Consider the following 16,433-nt stretch of genomic DNA (forward strand, 5'->3'; position numbering starts at 1 on the left):
CAAATATGAGGTATTGTTTTTTTATTATTGTGTTATTCAAATACGTTTTCTAGTTCAATGGTGAATGGTTCCGGAGAGATGGTGTCACCATGGCGAAATCCTTTGCCAACTGGAATCTTACTGATGATAAGGTCTTCATCATTCAGTCATTGTTGCCTGTTCATAGAAGAATTTCAGGAGGTTTATAAATCTTGAATTTAGCGGATGCAGACGAATTGCCTGAACTGTTATGGGGATTGGTGGATTGTCTGCCGCGAGTAACGGGTATAATGGCAGGGGCAATACGAATCTAGTGTGTGGACTATAAGCTGAGAATGTGGGTCTCACTGGGAGTGTGTCGGCGATAAATCCTTGCAGTCGCACTGTCCTCTATGCCCTCTGTTGCTGAGATGGATAGAGCGTATGCCACGTAAGCAGGAGATCCCGGAATCGAGTCCCGGTCGGGGCACACATTTTCAACTGTCCCCATTGATGTATATCAACGCCCATCAGCAGCGAATGGTATTGATTTAATTGTAATTTCATTTGTCTTCAGTGTTGAATCCACGTATTTCCACTGGTTGCATTGCTCCAGTGTCTTAGCGATACAACCCTCAAGCGTCAAAAGCATAGATAACATATTCTGCTGCACCAGTTCCACTGCTGCTTCGGTTCGGCAGGCGAGTTGCGGAGTCCGGGGATTGGTGATATTGAAAATTTCGTACGAGGTGTAGCGGACTAACTGCTGAGTGATTTTCACTGCTGCACTATTGCCTCGATTGCGATCGAGTTCCTCGTGCTCTGCTTATCTCGATATCCTCATTTACCAATAATTAAATGGTATGTCATTTTTTGTTTGTCTTTCAGACATTTATGACCACATTGGAAGTGTCTGCGCTGGCAAACCACTCTGTTATATGGAGGTGTATGTTTGCCGTACACGTCCACCAGCTCAGGATGAATTTTTGCAGTGTTATTCCCTTTCAAAGAACAGGAAGCTAACTACCGTGCAATCTCCATTTAACAGTGGGCTGCGCCACTTTGTTTTGCTCATCTTACAGCGTGCTACGCTCTTGTCGCATGTGAATTTGCACGTGTACCTGAACTGTAAACATCTACCTGCAACCATACGAAAGATTAATTACGTAGCTTCACTTTTTCGAGGTGTCTAACCATCGTGAATTGAAGCATTTGAGATTTGTATCTACAGAAGAACGTTGAAAATTAGGCAGACTGATAAGATAAGGAGTGATAAGGTTCTACGAAGGATCGGAAACGAAAGAAATATATTAAAAAAACTGACAAGAAGGAGGGACAGGGTGATAGGACATCTGTGAAGACATCACGGAATAACTTCCGCGATACTTGAGGGAGTAGTGAACCTTAAAAACTACACAGGAAAACAGAGATTGGAAAACATCCAGCAAATAGCTGACGGCTTAGGTGGAAGAGGTTGGCACAGGAAAGGAATTCGTAGCTGGCTGCATCAAACCAATCAGATGACTGATGACTCAAAGACAAGTCATACATCTCACTCTATGGGTTTAAGATAAGACAATTGTTCGATTACTTCGCAAATAAGTGAATTAATTAATTTATCCGGTGTAACAGAAAACTATCACATTTATGAAAAGAAACATAACACTGCCAACAGTGGTTATGGTATAGACAAAGTTCATATAAAACTTTATTCTATATTGTAATGTGACAAAAAATTTGAAATCAGGAAGTGTCCATCACGTCAGGATGACCTGCAAGTTAAGCTGAATTTACTGTATAATTTTTAGGTGCTTTGTGTTTGAAAGGAGTGTGATGAAAGTTAGTGCCGTGGCCTTTTTTGTTGTTAACTTCAATTTGAACTTCTTTTACATTGCGTATTTTAAACCTCCAGTCACATACATTTGCTTACTCTTCCTTCTATATTATCTCAAGTCTTTGAAATTTTCTTTTCTTTTTCAGGAACTGACGTGGCTAAGTTCATTCGACAGAAAAGTGTTTTGTAGGCATTTAAAAGACAACATGAAGAAATCAAAACGTGGATGTACAAACAATCACAATTCATTTTTGCCCTTATCACTGAATGTTGATCATTGCGCGATTTGAAAGTTGATGGTAATAATATATGCTCTACATCCTCGGTGAAGATCGAATTTCGGAATTTAGCGAGCAGCCCCTTCCGTTTAGCGCGTCGTCTATCTGCAAGTGTATCCCACTTCAAACTTTCTATGAGATTTGTAACGCTCTCGCGATGGCTAAATGTTCCAGTAACGAATCTTGCCGCTCTTCTTTGGACATTTTCAGTGTCTTGAATGAGACCCAACTGGTAAGGGTCCCATGCAGACGAAAAATAATCTAAGACTGGAGCAATTGTAAGCAATTTCCTTTGTTTAAGGACTACATCGCTTCAAGATTCTACCAATAAACCGCAATGCAGAGTGCCCCTTGCCCGTTACTTGTGTAATCTGATCATTCCATTTCAGATCATTTCGACTAGTCACACCCAGATACTTGACGGATGTTACCGCTTTCAAAGACCGGGCATTTATTTTGTACTCGTACTTTATTGGGGATTTTCCCCTTGTTATACGCATTAGGTTACTAATATTGAGAGATAAGTGCCAGTCATTACACCATGCATCTACTTTCTGCTAATCCTAATTGATTTGTTCACATCTTTCGTGTGATACTACTTTCCTGTAGACTACAGCATCATCGGAAAACAGTCTAATGCCGCTGTCAATACCACCAACCACATCGTTTACGTAAACCGTAAGAAGCAGTGGACCTATTGCGCTGCCCTGGGCACACCTGAAGTTACGCTTGTTTCTGTTGAAGTCACGCCATTCAGTACGACATACTGCTCTCTGTCTGTTATAAAACTTCTTATCCAACCGCATATGTCATCGGATAGACCATAAGAACGCACTTTTTCGAGCAAGCGACAGTGCGGAACTGAGTCGAACGCCTTTCGAAAATCGAGAAACATGACATCTACCTAAGAGCCGGTAATTAGAGCCTGTTGTATATCATGCACAAAGAGGGTCAGCTGTGTCTCACATGACCGTTGTTTTCTAAAACCGTACTGGTTTCTGCAGATGAGCTTCTCAGAATCTAGAAAGGTCATTATGTTTGAACACAAAATATGTTGCATGATTCGACAACTAAACGATGTCAGTGAAATTCGCCGGTAATTATGTGCATCCAATTTTCTACCCTTTTTGTAGACTGCTATGACCTTGGCCTTCTTCCAGTCCCGCGGAACATTCCGCTGTTCCAATGGTCTCTGATAAATTATGGATAAGAGTGGTGCTATATTTGTAGCATAGTTAAAATATAATCTTACGGGGATACCGTCTGGACCAGATGCCTTCTTCGCGTCTAAGGATCTTAACTGTTTTACAATCCCAGATACACTAAACACTGTGTCAGCCATCCTTGCGTTTGTTCGATGATTGAAAGGGGGAATGGTGCTGCAGCCGTCTACCGTAAATGAGTTTTTGAAATCTAGGATTAGACTTTCGACCTTTTGTTTATCATTGTCGGTTACATTACCCGTACTGTCAGCAAGAGAAGGTATTGAATTACTTTTAGCGGTCACAGATTTTACGTACGACCAAAATTTTTTGGGGTTATTTTTAGAATCTGCGGACAAAATATTGCTTTCAAATTCGTTAGAAGAATCTCTCATTGTCCTTTTGATAGCTGCTTTCATTTCTCATAATTTCTGTTTGTCAGCGCGGCAGTGCCAACGTTTGAAACGACTGTGCAAAATCCTCTTCTATCCCAGCAGCTTCCTAACGTATTTGGTGTACCAAGGTGGATCCTTTCCCTCCCATATATTTTTGGTAGGCATATACTTCTCTAGCATGTGGTGGACAATACCTTTAATTTACAACTAAAGATGCTCAATACCTTTGTGTCCCGCTGTCAATGCTTGGAACTGACTATGAAGATATTCATTAATGTCACTTTTACTTGCTTTCCCCAACAAGAAAACTCTGCGCGTTTCTTTGCTTTTTTATTTTTGAAACTTCCACCGACATAGAAGCCACAACGGCATTATGGTCGCTAATAACTTCTTCTAGATCAACTTCCTCAAAAAGATCAGGACTACTGTTAGTTTTTGAAGCGTGAAGGATATGTATCCCACAGAAGGAAGTTGTAATCAAAAAACTCAACCCTCCACCATTAACATAATCATCGAGCAAATGTGTTTTGGAGTCTTTCTTGTAAAAACGTACATAACTCTCAGAACACTAGAGTAAGATAGTTTTATTAAGTAAGTTATATATTGTCTAAATTTAATGTAGACCAACCTAATCTCTGTTTTTAGATACAGGCATTTAAAAACATCCGTAATGTGTGATTAATTTAAGTAAGACACCCAAGCTAGAGAGCTTGCCACCACAAAAAAGTTTTTCTATAGCCCATCACCATTTACAAGGGATCGACAACCTGAAGCAAATTGTTCGTTATACGCATATCATTCAAAATGTAAGGTGAGGTTTCTCAGGAAACAAACCATTGCAGCATATTTCAAAATACTGTTTTTGTTTGATTGTTTACGTTTTTCTTTGTTTTCCTCCATCGTTATGATATTAATTTATGTATATGTCATAACATATTACAAGCTTTCGTATCCCTAAGTTACAGTCGTGTGCCACCTCTGAGAATAAACAGTCTGTAGCTGCTTCTTTAACTTCGCCATCTATTGCGAAGCACTTGCCGCTGATTATCTTCTCTAGGTAGTGGAGCAAGTGAATATCACTCGGCGCCAGGTCGAGGTGTTCTCTGGGTGTACTATCTGCTCCCGTTTTTAAGGTGTGATCCAACTTCGAGTTTGAATGACAGGATGGGTGGGTTCTGGCATTGTCAGGTGGCAATAAAGCTCTTGACATTTCGAGGCAACGTGTATTACTCTTCATTGCACGTCGTATTTATTCATGGTAGTGCAGAAAGCGGCTGCGTTTATAGTTGTCCGTTGTCACATAAAGCCTGCCGGCTTGACTCTACATCTATCCAGTCCATCCCAAAACACAGCTGCCATAACCCTGCGTGCTGTGATTGTCTGTTTGGTCTTGGCTTTGATGATGTGTGTTGCTATTCCTTTCACTGACGTTTAGACTGTGAGGTCTTGAGAAAAATATCCTTCTTGTCCCGTGTGACAATGTTCTCTCAAAATTGATCTCCTTCCTTACGATATCCATCCTATAAATCAAGAGTAGGAGTCAGTTTTCCATTCTGTGTTTCTCAGTAAGCAGCCTGGGAACCCAACGTGCACACAGTTCACGAAATTGCTACTTTTCAAAGAAAATATTGAGCAAATTTGTTGTAGACACATTCAGAAATTCCAATGCCAATGCTGAAATTGTGAATAGTCGGGCCCCGCGAGCCCTTCCGTTCAAGGCTTTGGACAAATCTTTTTAGATCACTAATCTTCGGTGTGATAGCGGTTCATCATGGACATTTTCATGGTTGTCCTTCAAGATCCTCATTCATTTATGCACGTTTCTGTCACTCATCACATCGGGGTCAAACATATTACTTATCGTCTATGAACTTCTACTGTTGCAAGGCTCCTTTTTCTTATTAATCTAATCATTGAACGCATTTCATAGTCGGCAGGCTGATACATTCTTTTTAACAATTTGAACTGACACTGTAAACGCACACTGCGGCAGTACCAGAGCAAATGGCTTCGTTTAACAAGCAAGACGTGTCAGGAGTTAGTGCGCATGTGTGTTTGTTCGCCTGACTATGGACTAGTTACGACGACTAGGACCTTATTTTCCGAATAACTCTCTTAAGTTGATCATGGAATCGACCAATGCTTTTTTTCTAAGGAGCTGCTTGTCGGTAGAATAGTTTGTCCGTCAAGTGTACCAGTATCATTTACCAAAATGAAATCTCGGTATTAGAGCAGCGTCAGAACGGAGTTAAACCTCGAGCTTTCGTATATCTTTTTTATTATTTACGTATAGAACCAAGAGTACCACCCGAGGCACAACCAATCATTGACGCGTTTGATGGTTGACCTTCCTTTGTGTCTAAACTCGTTTCTTCCTTTCAGAATGAAGTCCCTTTCTCGCTTCAGACCACTGTGTTTAAATTCGTTTTCTAACATCCCTCTGACCAGTTTTGGAGTCAAATGTCTTCTATCGGATTGTTTTTTCTACCTGTAACGCCTGCTTGAGTTATACCGGCTACTTTAAGGTTCTCCTTAATTGAAAGGATCTATTTACTTGGGCCAGTTTTGTCCTTACTTCTGTTTTCATAGAATTCCACTATTTGTTTTGCAAGCCTAGTGATGGACTCAGGAGAGGTATCGATGTCGGTCGGTGAGGTCTGCCACGAATCTGGCGTTCCAAAACATCCCAAAGGTGTTTTACAGGATTCATATCAGGACTCTGTGCAGACTAATGATTCCAGGGACGACGTTTTTGTCATGTAACCACTCCGCCACAGGCTGTACATTATGAACAAGTTCAAATAATATGGCTCTGAGCACTATGGGACTTAACCGCTTAGGTCATCAGTCCCCTAGAACTCAGAACTACTTACACCTAATTAACCTTAGGACATCACACACGTCCATGCCCGAGGCAGGATTTGAACCTACGAATGTAGCGGTCGCGCGGTTCCAGACTGTAGCGCCTAGAACCGCTCGGCCACTCCGGCCGGCTACGAACAAGTGCTCGATCATGTTAAAAGATGCAATCGCCATCCCCGAATCTCGCTTCAACAGTGGGAAGCAAGAAGGTGCTTAAAACATCAATGTAGGCGTGTGCTGTGATAGCGCCACGCAAGACAACAAGGGGTGCAAGCCCCCTTCATGAGAAACACGACCACACCATAACACCACCGTCTCCGAATTTTACTGTTGGCACTACACACGCCGGCAGATGACGTTCACCAGGCATTCGCCATACCCACATCGTGCCATCGGATCGCTACATTGTGTACCGTGGTTAGTCACTCCACACAACGTTTTACCACTGTTCAATCTTCCAATGTTTACACTCCTTATGCCAAGCGAAGAGTCGTTTGGCATTTACCGGCGTCATGTATGCCTTATGAGCAGCTGCTCGACAATGAAATCCAAGTTTTCTTACCTCCCGTCTAACTGACATAGTCCTTACAGCGGATCCAGATGAAGTCTGGAATTTCTGTCTGATGGTCTGGATAGATGTCTTCCTATTACACATTCTGACCGTCTTCAACGTCGGCGACCTCTGTCGTCAACAGATGAGGTCGGCCTGTACGCTTTTGTGCTTTACGTGTCCCTTCACGTTTCACTTCACTATCACATCGGAAACAGTGGACCTAGGGATGTTTTGAGTGTGGAAATCTCGCGTACAGACGTATGACATAAGTGACCACGTTCGAAGTCCGTGCGTTCGCGGAGCTCCCCGTTCTGCTCTTTCACGATGTCTAATGACTATTGAGGTCGCTGATACGGAGTACATGCCAGTAGGTGGCAGCAAAATGCACCTAATATGAAAAACATATGTCTTTGGGGGTGTTCGGTTACTTTTGATAACATAGACTAGAATATTTTTGGAGGCTGCAAAAGCAACTAAAATATGTGGTGTGTTATTAAGTATTCTTCTATCGGTTTTACTTTTAAAAAGACGATAACTGTCGAAATCCATGGTGTTATTGTCCGTCATTCGTGTTCCTTGAGGTGCCAAAATTTGTGTCTTCTGTTCTTTCAATCTTCCAATTGATGAAGTTTACTTGGTTGCAAAAGCATATATATGTTAAGTGTCGCAAAAGATGTATTTGTCTTGTTTTATGTTGGCCAGCGGACTCCGACTTTCTCTGTTGAATTTTAACAATTCCTTATTCGTCAGGGGATGATTGTCTGTCGGGATCGAAGGAAGCTTCTTTTATAGTGATGCTCAAGCTTCACATTGGTCGGATGACGTCGCCAGGAATTCTGACATCTGTTGGTTGCTGTGTTACGTGCAAGGCGAGATTCACTCACGCAAATGCATGAGGTCTGTATTTGGTGGCATGTGTCCTCTCTCCCACTTCTCCGCGATTGGGAGGCGGGAACGGAGCAGAATATTTCCACATTATCATCTATCTCTTTAAGAATAATAGTTTTAGGTCATATTTATTTGAAAATCTTTAAACTCAAATGCTGTTCTCCAAGGGCCACTGTGACTGTAATCTCCGTCTCTTTTAAAATTTGTACTGCACATGCGAATTTCTAGCCTTCCTTTTGTAATGGATCTCAGGAGGTCGATACTTGGGAGAGGATCTCCGTTTTCTAAAAGCTGATCTTGTACTGATCCTAACGCTTTGCTCCGCTATCGCTGATTTCTGGAGATTTTGAATACTTCATGTGGCGTCTACGTCCACTGCAGCGTGTGACTACGGTGCGCGTTATCTGCCCTATTTAATTTCCAACACAATCATATGGCACATTTTAGGCACCAGGTAGTCTCAAACATAGGCTGTCATTCACTGGACGCAGCAAGTACGTAATTTTTCGTAGAGGTCAGAATACTAGTCTAATACTATATATGCGTAAAACGTGGCCCATTTTGTTTGCGGTCTCCCAGCAATGAGTTTGTCTCCTTCCCATGTCTAGATGCGTTTGCTCTACTTCGATAATGTTTGTACCTGTTTTTCCTGAACACATTGACAAGGTTTTCCAACTCAGTTCCGAGGTTGTCATGGTCTGAAACTGTCTGCGTTCTAAAGAAAAATGCTCACAACAGAACACTTCTGAGCATTCATTTAAATAAAGATGTGTGCGAATCTGCTTTCCGTATACAGAATGATCCAGTCACCCATTCAATTTCCATTCAGTCAAGACGTTCTAAATGGCTACTTGCCTTCCATAGTATACTTGCTTTCCATAGTATATTTGATATTGCAATGTCTGGAGTCCAAGGGTTGTAGCAGCTGGTGAGTGGAGCCATTCCAGAAGGCCAGATTAAAAATGTGTCGTCCACGTAACTAAGAAACAAATTGGACACACAGGAGCTGAGAGTAACGCCCGTGATTGTGCTTAAAAATTTTCCATGAAAAAGGTAGGATTGCTTGTCATAACGGAGAAATAATAGGTATGCCTTTGGTCATTTCCTAATGTTACCCGCTGTATAGAAACTAAGACGTTCTCAAAAAACTTGGTAATACCAGGTGGAAAATGGAAACCTAGAAGTTCCAACGCACTTGCTATCAGTACTTTCGTAAAGAAAGCCATCAAGTTTACGCTCACAATATTGCCGCTCGGAGATAACTTTGCACCTTTATTTACGTCGACATAAGCTTTCGAGTTCTGGATGTGATTGCAACATCTGCCGATTTTAGGCACTAAGAACTTCATCAGATGTTTTTTCAGCTAATGGGGCTAACGACTGGTCTGTGTCCGCTGACCTTGTTACGTAATTTTGGCGAACCATTCAGTATAGCACCTAGGTAGTGTGGCAGCGCAAGGAATAAGGAATCTCATCTGCCAGCCCAATTTTTCAAAACATATCCCTTTTTTTACCGATTATGGACGTTCAGTCCTTCTTGAATATTCTACATGTGCCAACAACGAGTAAGTGTGACAATTTTTTCCTGATAATCTACTGACTTAAGGACAACAGACATGTTACCTTTATCCATTGGTAATGCCACAAAGTCACCTTTGTTACATAATAAAGGAAGACCTTTCTTTTCTACAAATTTGATGTTGGGTGACTTAGCCATAGCCACAGTCGCCTCGTTGTGTTGCTTGCCTTGCCTTGTCAGCTGCACTTCGCGAAAGGTGCCTGACAGACTTTTCCACTCCGGTGATAATGTCCACAGCCGGTAGTTGCCTTGGTGTTGGTGCAATATTTAAACCTTGAAACCACGAACGAAACTCCACTTAGGACTACCTGCTCGTACAATGTGCCATGTGAATGTGGCAAAAATTACGCCGAAAAATGCAGAGCACACACGGCCGTCAAGAACGGAAATCCTGAGCAATCAGCGATAGCGAAACAGAGTCGTATGGAAGGGTACAAGATCAACTTCGAGAAAAAGGTCCTCCACTACGCACAGATCTCCTGGGGTTCGGTAATATAAGAAGTGTTAGATATTCGTATGTGTAGCAGTAGGGATGGAGTAGCAGAGTTTTGCCTTTAAACGAGCACATGAAGCAGAGCCTCTTCAAAAAAATACAACCAAAAATCATGACGCTTAAGGAATCAAGTGACGCTCTCTTCCCTTCCTGCCTCTCTGTCTCGGTCTAATGGGAACAAGGTTCGTATCGCCACATTCCAGACTTCCAGCATTTGCGCATGCAAATCCAGCCCTGCCGACGAGTCACCGTCGTAGAATATAGAATTCCAAGCGTCATTCACAGTCCGAGCAGCCCTATAGGGGAAATAGACTTCGCTCTCGACAGACATCACCTAAAGAAGGAAATGGTGTTTAATCTCGAAAGCTACAGATTTAAGTACCTTTTGACGTGGTCTCAGCACCAAAACGATTTTGCACAAGAACGCCCCCGCGAAAAAGTTAGATGTCGTTTAGCGTACTGATTTGTTTGTTGTATAATACACACATATTGCACAACGACATAGATTTCAAACAGGTTCATCCCGCCAAGGAGTCACGTGTCTTAACCATTGTGCCCCTTGACTTGATCTATTACTGTAGTTCCCAAATACTTTTGCAGAGTCTAAACGTGTAATTTATGCCTCTGACACCTTAAATGAAGACGAGTTACGATACAGACAGTATCACAATGAGAAATCCTCCCGAATGAAAGGGGGTGTCATAAACGATTAGTTCAGACACTGCGCAAGGAATGTCAGATGTTGGAAACGAAGTGATTTTTACAGCTGTAAGGCATGTATAGGAGATTTGGAAAACTTTTCTGACTTAGCTGTCTTTCTGGCTAGTAATGTTGATACTAGTTAATACTTTGTTGATGTACATACTTTTCGTTATTTATACTACGTACCTGACATTATACACTGCCTAAGATATGATTAGTGATACACGGAACAACATTGTTTTGGATTATTTACGGGAAATGAAGTTTATTTCATCACTGCGATCAATGCAATAGTACCGTTAACATGTTTCAAATAATAAGCCGTACTCAGATGCACTAAATACACAGAAGTAACAGAAATCGTAGGATACCTCCTAATATCGTGTCGGTCCTCCTTTTTCGTGGTGAAGTACCCCTACTCGATGTGCCATTGACTCCACAAGTCGTTGGTAGCCCCTGCAGAAGTATTGAAGTATGATGCCTCTATAGCAGTACATAACTGCAAAAGCGTTGGCAGTGCAGATCTTTGTACACGAACTGACCTCTAGATTATGTCTCATAAATGCTCGGTGTGATTCCTGTTGGGTGATCTTGGTGGCCAAATCACACGTTAGAGCTGTCAAGAATGTTCTTTGAACCAAGCACGATCAATAGTGGCCCGGTGACGCAGCAATTTTCATCCATAAAAATTTCATCGTTGTCTGGGAACATGAAGTTCATGAATGGATGAAATGGTCTCCAAGTAGCCGAAAGTAACTATTTCCTGTCAATTATCGGTTCCGTGGGACTACGGATCCAGTCCACTCCACATAAACATAGCCCACACCATTATGGAGCCACCACCAGCTTGCACAGTGCTTTGTTGACAACTTGGGTTCATGGCGTCATGGGGTCTGCGTCGCACCCCCTACAACCAGCACATATCAACTGAAATCGGGACTCCTCTGACCAGGCCATGGTTTTCCAGTCGTCAAGGATCCTACCGATATGGTCAGGACAGGAGAGGCGCTGCAGGTGATGTCGTGCTGTTAGCAAACGCGCTCGCGTCGGTAGTCTGCTGCCATAGACCATCAACGTCAAATTGCTCCGCACTGTCCTAGCAGATAAATTCATCGTACGTACTACGTTGATTCATGAGCTTATTTCATGCAATGCTGCTTGTCTTTTAGCACTGACGATTGTAAGCAAACGCCGCTATTCTCGGTCGTTAAGTGAACGCGGCCGGACACTGCGGGAGAGGTAATGCCTGAAAATTCGTTATTCTCGACCCACTCTTCACATTGTGGATCTTGGAGTACTGAATTCCGAAACGATTTTTTTTTTTTTTTTGAGTGTACCATGCGTTCAATACCCACTGTCAGTCCATAATCAGGTGGGAAACCATTTTACAAATATGACCTTAGCTCAAACGACAGCTTCGCTAATTTGTTGTAGTTTTGTGCCTCATTCACGCGATGCTACCGCCATTTGCATATGTGCAATCGCTATCCCATGACTTTTGTCACCACGGCGAATCTTTGACTTTTGAGTTTGTCTTCCGATATCTGTTTCACTAAACTGGAAACAATCAACTAGGTTCACTGCAGGTGATTTCTAATATTCGTGATTGATTTGTAAAACATCTGCATCGAAATACTTTAACGCCTGGAAACTTACATTTGGACTTTCAATCTCTTACTGGAGATGAATCATCTTAGGAGGATGATTTTGTTATTGAATGGTACTTTACAGCTAAGCGAAGTAGGACGTACTAGGGACTTCGTTCAAAGGTTTGGAGAAGTTCGTAATTAGCATTTCTGCGTAACGATTTTTGAACACACACCGATTCTGAAGAACTGCATACAAAGTACCTCAGTGTCCGCACTGTGAACCATATTTCGGTGCCGGCTACAGTGGGCTAGGACCGGTGCATTTTTATCTCCCTGTCCAAAGGAAGTCCGCAGCATAATAATATTAATGCTATAGCGTTAACTATCTATAATTTGGCACGAATTGACAGATACTACTGACTGTATACAAGACAGAGTGGAATGCGTTGCCTCAACAAGATCTGAAATCGAATACTTCGTTTTTACATCTTACACGGGTGATATCTGATCGACCAAGTATCCAATAAGACTGTATCCAATACCGTCGGATTAGAATTTAAAAAAGTAGACTTGGATAATTTGGTGGAAGAGACCTACTGCGAATCATTGGATAGCAACATTGCTGCAGATACTGGTCAGTCTGGCTTCTATGACTACTGAAGCCGTAAGTGTTAAATAATGCTTCTGTAACGTTTTCCAAGGGGATGTTCTAGTGGCTCATCTAAGTACACCACGTGATGTTTATTGCTTACGCCGACAGTGTGCTCAGAGATTGACGTCAACTATGTTTATCCTGAAGGCAAACTACTAGTGTCTGATCTTGGAACCTCTCACGCAGAATCTGCTGCTCTCTGTCAGTGGCATCTTTAGAATTTTTGATAATCTCGTCGTGTAGCTCTGTTCTTGAGCCGTCACGAACATCCCCATTCATAGTCTTAAACAAGGGCTAACTCTAGCGCGGAAAATGAGAACTTCTTTGTCCAGTCTGGAGTTGTCTGCAGCTGTCGTACAGTTCGCACTTATAAGCTACCAGTGATCTCAAGTTTAGACACTGATCGATATGAGGGTTGGCTTTGTTATGACTAGAGAAGCCTAGAGCAACTCTGATACAAGTTGCGTATTACATAACGAAAGTAGGAATAACGGCTGCTTGAATAAGATCACGCTTAGACTTTTATCTTCTGTTTACACGTCAGGTGCCTGGCCAAACGTAGACTTTCCGCTTTAGCTCCATTTGAACTAGATCCATTAATTCATGGCTCTGAGCACTATGGGACTTACCATCTATGGTCATCTGTCCCCTAAAACTTAGAACTACTTAAACCTAACTAACCTAAGGTCAGCACCCGGGCGCGGGAAGCGAGAACGCTACCGCACGACCACGAGCTGCGGACCATTAATTCATGGCTCACCTGCCGGGATAGCTGTGTTGAGCTAAATTAAATGCATTCGCAATTCCGAATGAGGACAACCATCAGCTGTAGAATGGAATGACGACAGTGAAAATTTGTGCCGGATCGGGACTCGAAGCTGGATTTCTCGCTCATCGCGAGCGGTCCCCTTACCATTTGGTTATCTGTGCACGACTTAAGGCCAGACCAAAACATCTATGTATCGTCCTATATGTCCTTCGGACATGCATGCATCTCGAAGGGAACATGTAATCAGAATAACACAGCCCACTGCAATATATATATATATATATATATATATATATATATATATATATATATATATATAATAGATGTACGAGTACAGTTCGCGGACGCATGTTTAACGATACGTGGAGGTTTGGGCCTGGGCGTGAGTCGTGCACGGACAGCCGAATGGTAATGCAACCGCGCGCGATAAGCGGACTTCGAGTCTCGGTCCGGCACAAATTCTCATTGTCGTCATTCCATACTACAGCTGATGGTTGTCGTCATTCGCAACCAACAATCTGTGGGATAGCTGATACGCAGTATCAGTGATGTATTTCGTTCCAAAGAAGTACAAAGAAGCTACCAAGCGAGAGATCGTGATGTTTTGGCTCATCAATGCAACTTTCCTACGTTAAATTGTATATAGTTTCAGAAGAAAAACTGTGAAATTTAACAAGTTCAATAAAAAAACAGGAAAACCACAGCGTTTGGTAACAAAATATACATAAAGAAGTTTGTCTGTTCTCCAAATTTGTAAATACTGTCCTAGAAACTGAAATTCATGTGTGTAAAAGTAGTAATGAATGAACATTTTTCGTATTTAGCTTTTAACTCGCTCTCCGAGGCCTGATGTGGAATGCTTCTGTACTCTCCCTACCCTCCTTAAATTTCCAAGCCTACAATGTTTTGTTGTCCGCTGTGCTAGCGCCTTCTGTGTTTATTGTTGACACGTGTTACTGATAAGTGTTGGAGTGTCATAGAACGAGACTCGTAAACTACGTACCAGTTTTATTCAGTACGGTACCGTATAGCTCAAAATGTATTGGCACGAGTGTGTCATTTTTAATTTTCCCGAGTTCGATGAAGTTGTTAGTCGGTCAGTGATATAGATCAAGAAATAAAAGAGAAAACGACTATTTCACATTAGCCAGTGGTCACAGTTCTGCTGTCGAACAAAGTATCATTCAGAGGAAGAATTTCAGGAAAGTTGCAATGGGAGCTGTCTGTTTCTTCAACGGAGTACTTAAAGTGTCTGCTAAAATCGAATGTGTTCAGAGTGGTGGTAGAAATGTAGATCCCAGCAATGAATGTCAATTTGACAAACTTTCTTTTTGTACCTGTCGGGTGGAATTTTCATGTGCAAGTTTAAACCCTGGACTTTACTTTTGTTTGGATATTTATTTGCTTGCAACGGGCTTGCAGCAGTGGATATACCGGTTCCCTAGAGATCACCGAGATTAAGCGCTGTCGAGCGTGGTCGGCAATTGGATGGGTGACCATCCAGGCCGCCATGCGCTGTTGCCATTTTTTCGGGTTGCACTCAGCCTCGTGATGCCAGTTGAGGAGCTACTCGATCAAATAGTAGCCCCTTCGGTCAAGAGTACCATCATAACGACCGGGAGAGCGGTGTGCTGACCCCACGCCCCTCCTATCCGCGTCCTCCACCGAGGATGACACTGCGGTCGGATGGTCCCGGTAGGCCACTCGTGGCCTGAAGGCGGAGTACAGAGATTGTACAATTTTTCAGTATGTAAAATTCAGTAACTCTATATTTATGTGTACTATTTGAAAGAACCACACAAAATTGTGTGTTTTTGTGTGATACATAGTAGAATGCTGCAGGTTTTCTTTAGTGAAATAAAATAAACTAGGAGCGTTTAAACAACACTTAAATAATTGTAAAAATAAATGTTATGTAGCATAAATTAAAAATTTCAAATGTTTTTTGCCTTAACCCTTGGTTTAAATGTAGGAGTCACAGAACCCCACCTTGTGCTATGCGTTACAGAAAGTCGCCTTGCGAGTTAAGGGTTGAAAAAAAAGGAATAAAATCCACTGATGGTGTTCAAACTGCAGAGAAACATGTCTGGGAAGTGGAAGAATAGACAAAATTGTGTTTTGCTCAAGAAAGACCATCTCCAAAAGCGAAAACTTTAGAAGTTTCACGTTGTCGTGGATTGTTCATCACAGTAGATCATTTGTAGATGTAGACAGTGATTGTAGAATTCATCTTTAATGAGAGATACATCTAGTGTTAAAATACCTGCAATAACGTCCTGAAACAGCAATGGGAACACTGTACCTCCTGTATACCAGCGGTGTGTGGTAGATGACTCGCGCTGCGTTGCAGGCGGTGGTCCGCGAGATGAACCGCCTGGGCATGATGGTGGACCTGTCGCACGCCAGCGTGAAGACCATGAAGGACGCGTTGGAGACTAGCAAGGCGCCCGTCATCTTCTCCCACTCCAGCGCCTACTCCATCTGCAACAGCTCCAGGAACGTGCCCGACGACGTCCTCAGGCTGTTGGTAAGTTGCACTCCTCTTGCAACGTCATGATTACTGCAAGCTCTTCCTACAGAATTCGTGTTCACTCACTTTGCGGTGAATTTTTCTTCTGCAGTCCGATCCATATGCTTTCCCTGTGAAAAATGAGTTTTGGTCCTCTAATGGAATAGCTG

At 42.3% G+C, this 16,433-nt stretch overlaps 1 protein-coding gene across 1 annotated transcript in view; it reads left to right on the forward strand.

Moving 5' to 3' along the window:
- LOC124606160 (dipeptidase 1-like) overlaps positions 1–16,433 on the forward strand; it is a 369,120-nt gene that overhangs the window by 269,357 nt on the left and 83,330 nt on the right. Inside the window, exon 8 of the mRNA XM_047138127.1 lies at positions 16,105–16,281. Coding sequence (XP_046994083.1) covers positions 16,105–16,281 — 177 coding nt within the window. The remainder of the gene's footprint in view (positions 1–16,104; positions 16,282–16,433) is intronic.

This window comes from Schistocerca americana, chromosome 3 (assembly GCF_021461395.2).
Source record: "Schistocerca americana isolate TAMUIC-IGC-003095 chromosome 3, iqSchAmer2.1, whole genome shotgun sequence".
In the NCBI taxonomy this organism is placed as follows: Eukaryota; Metazoa; Arthropoda; class Insecta; order Orthoptera; family Acrididae; genus Schistocerca; species Schistocerca americana.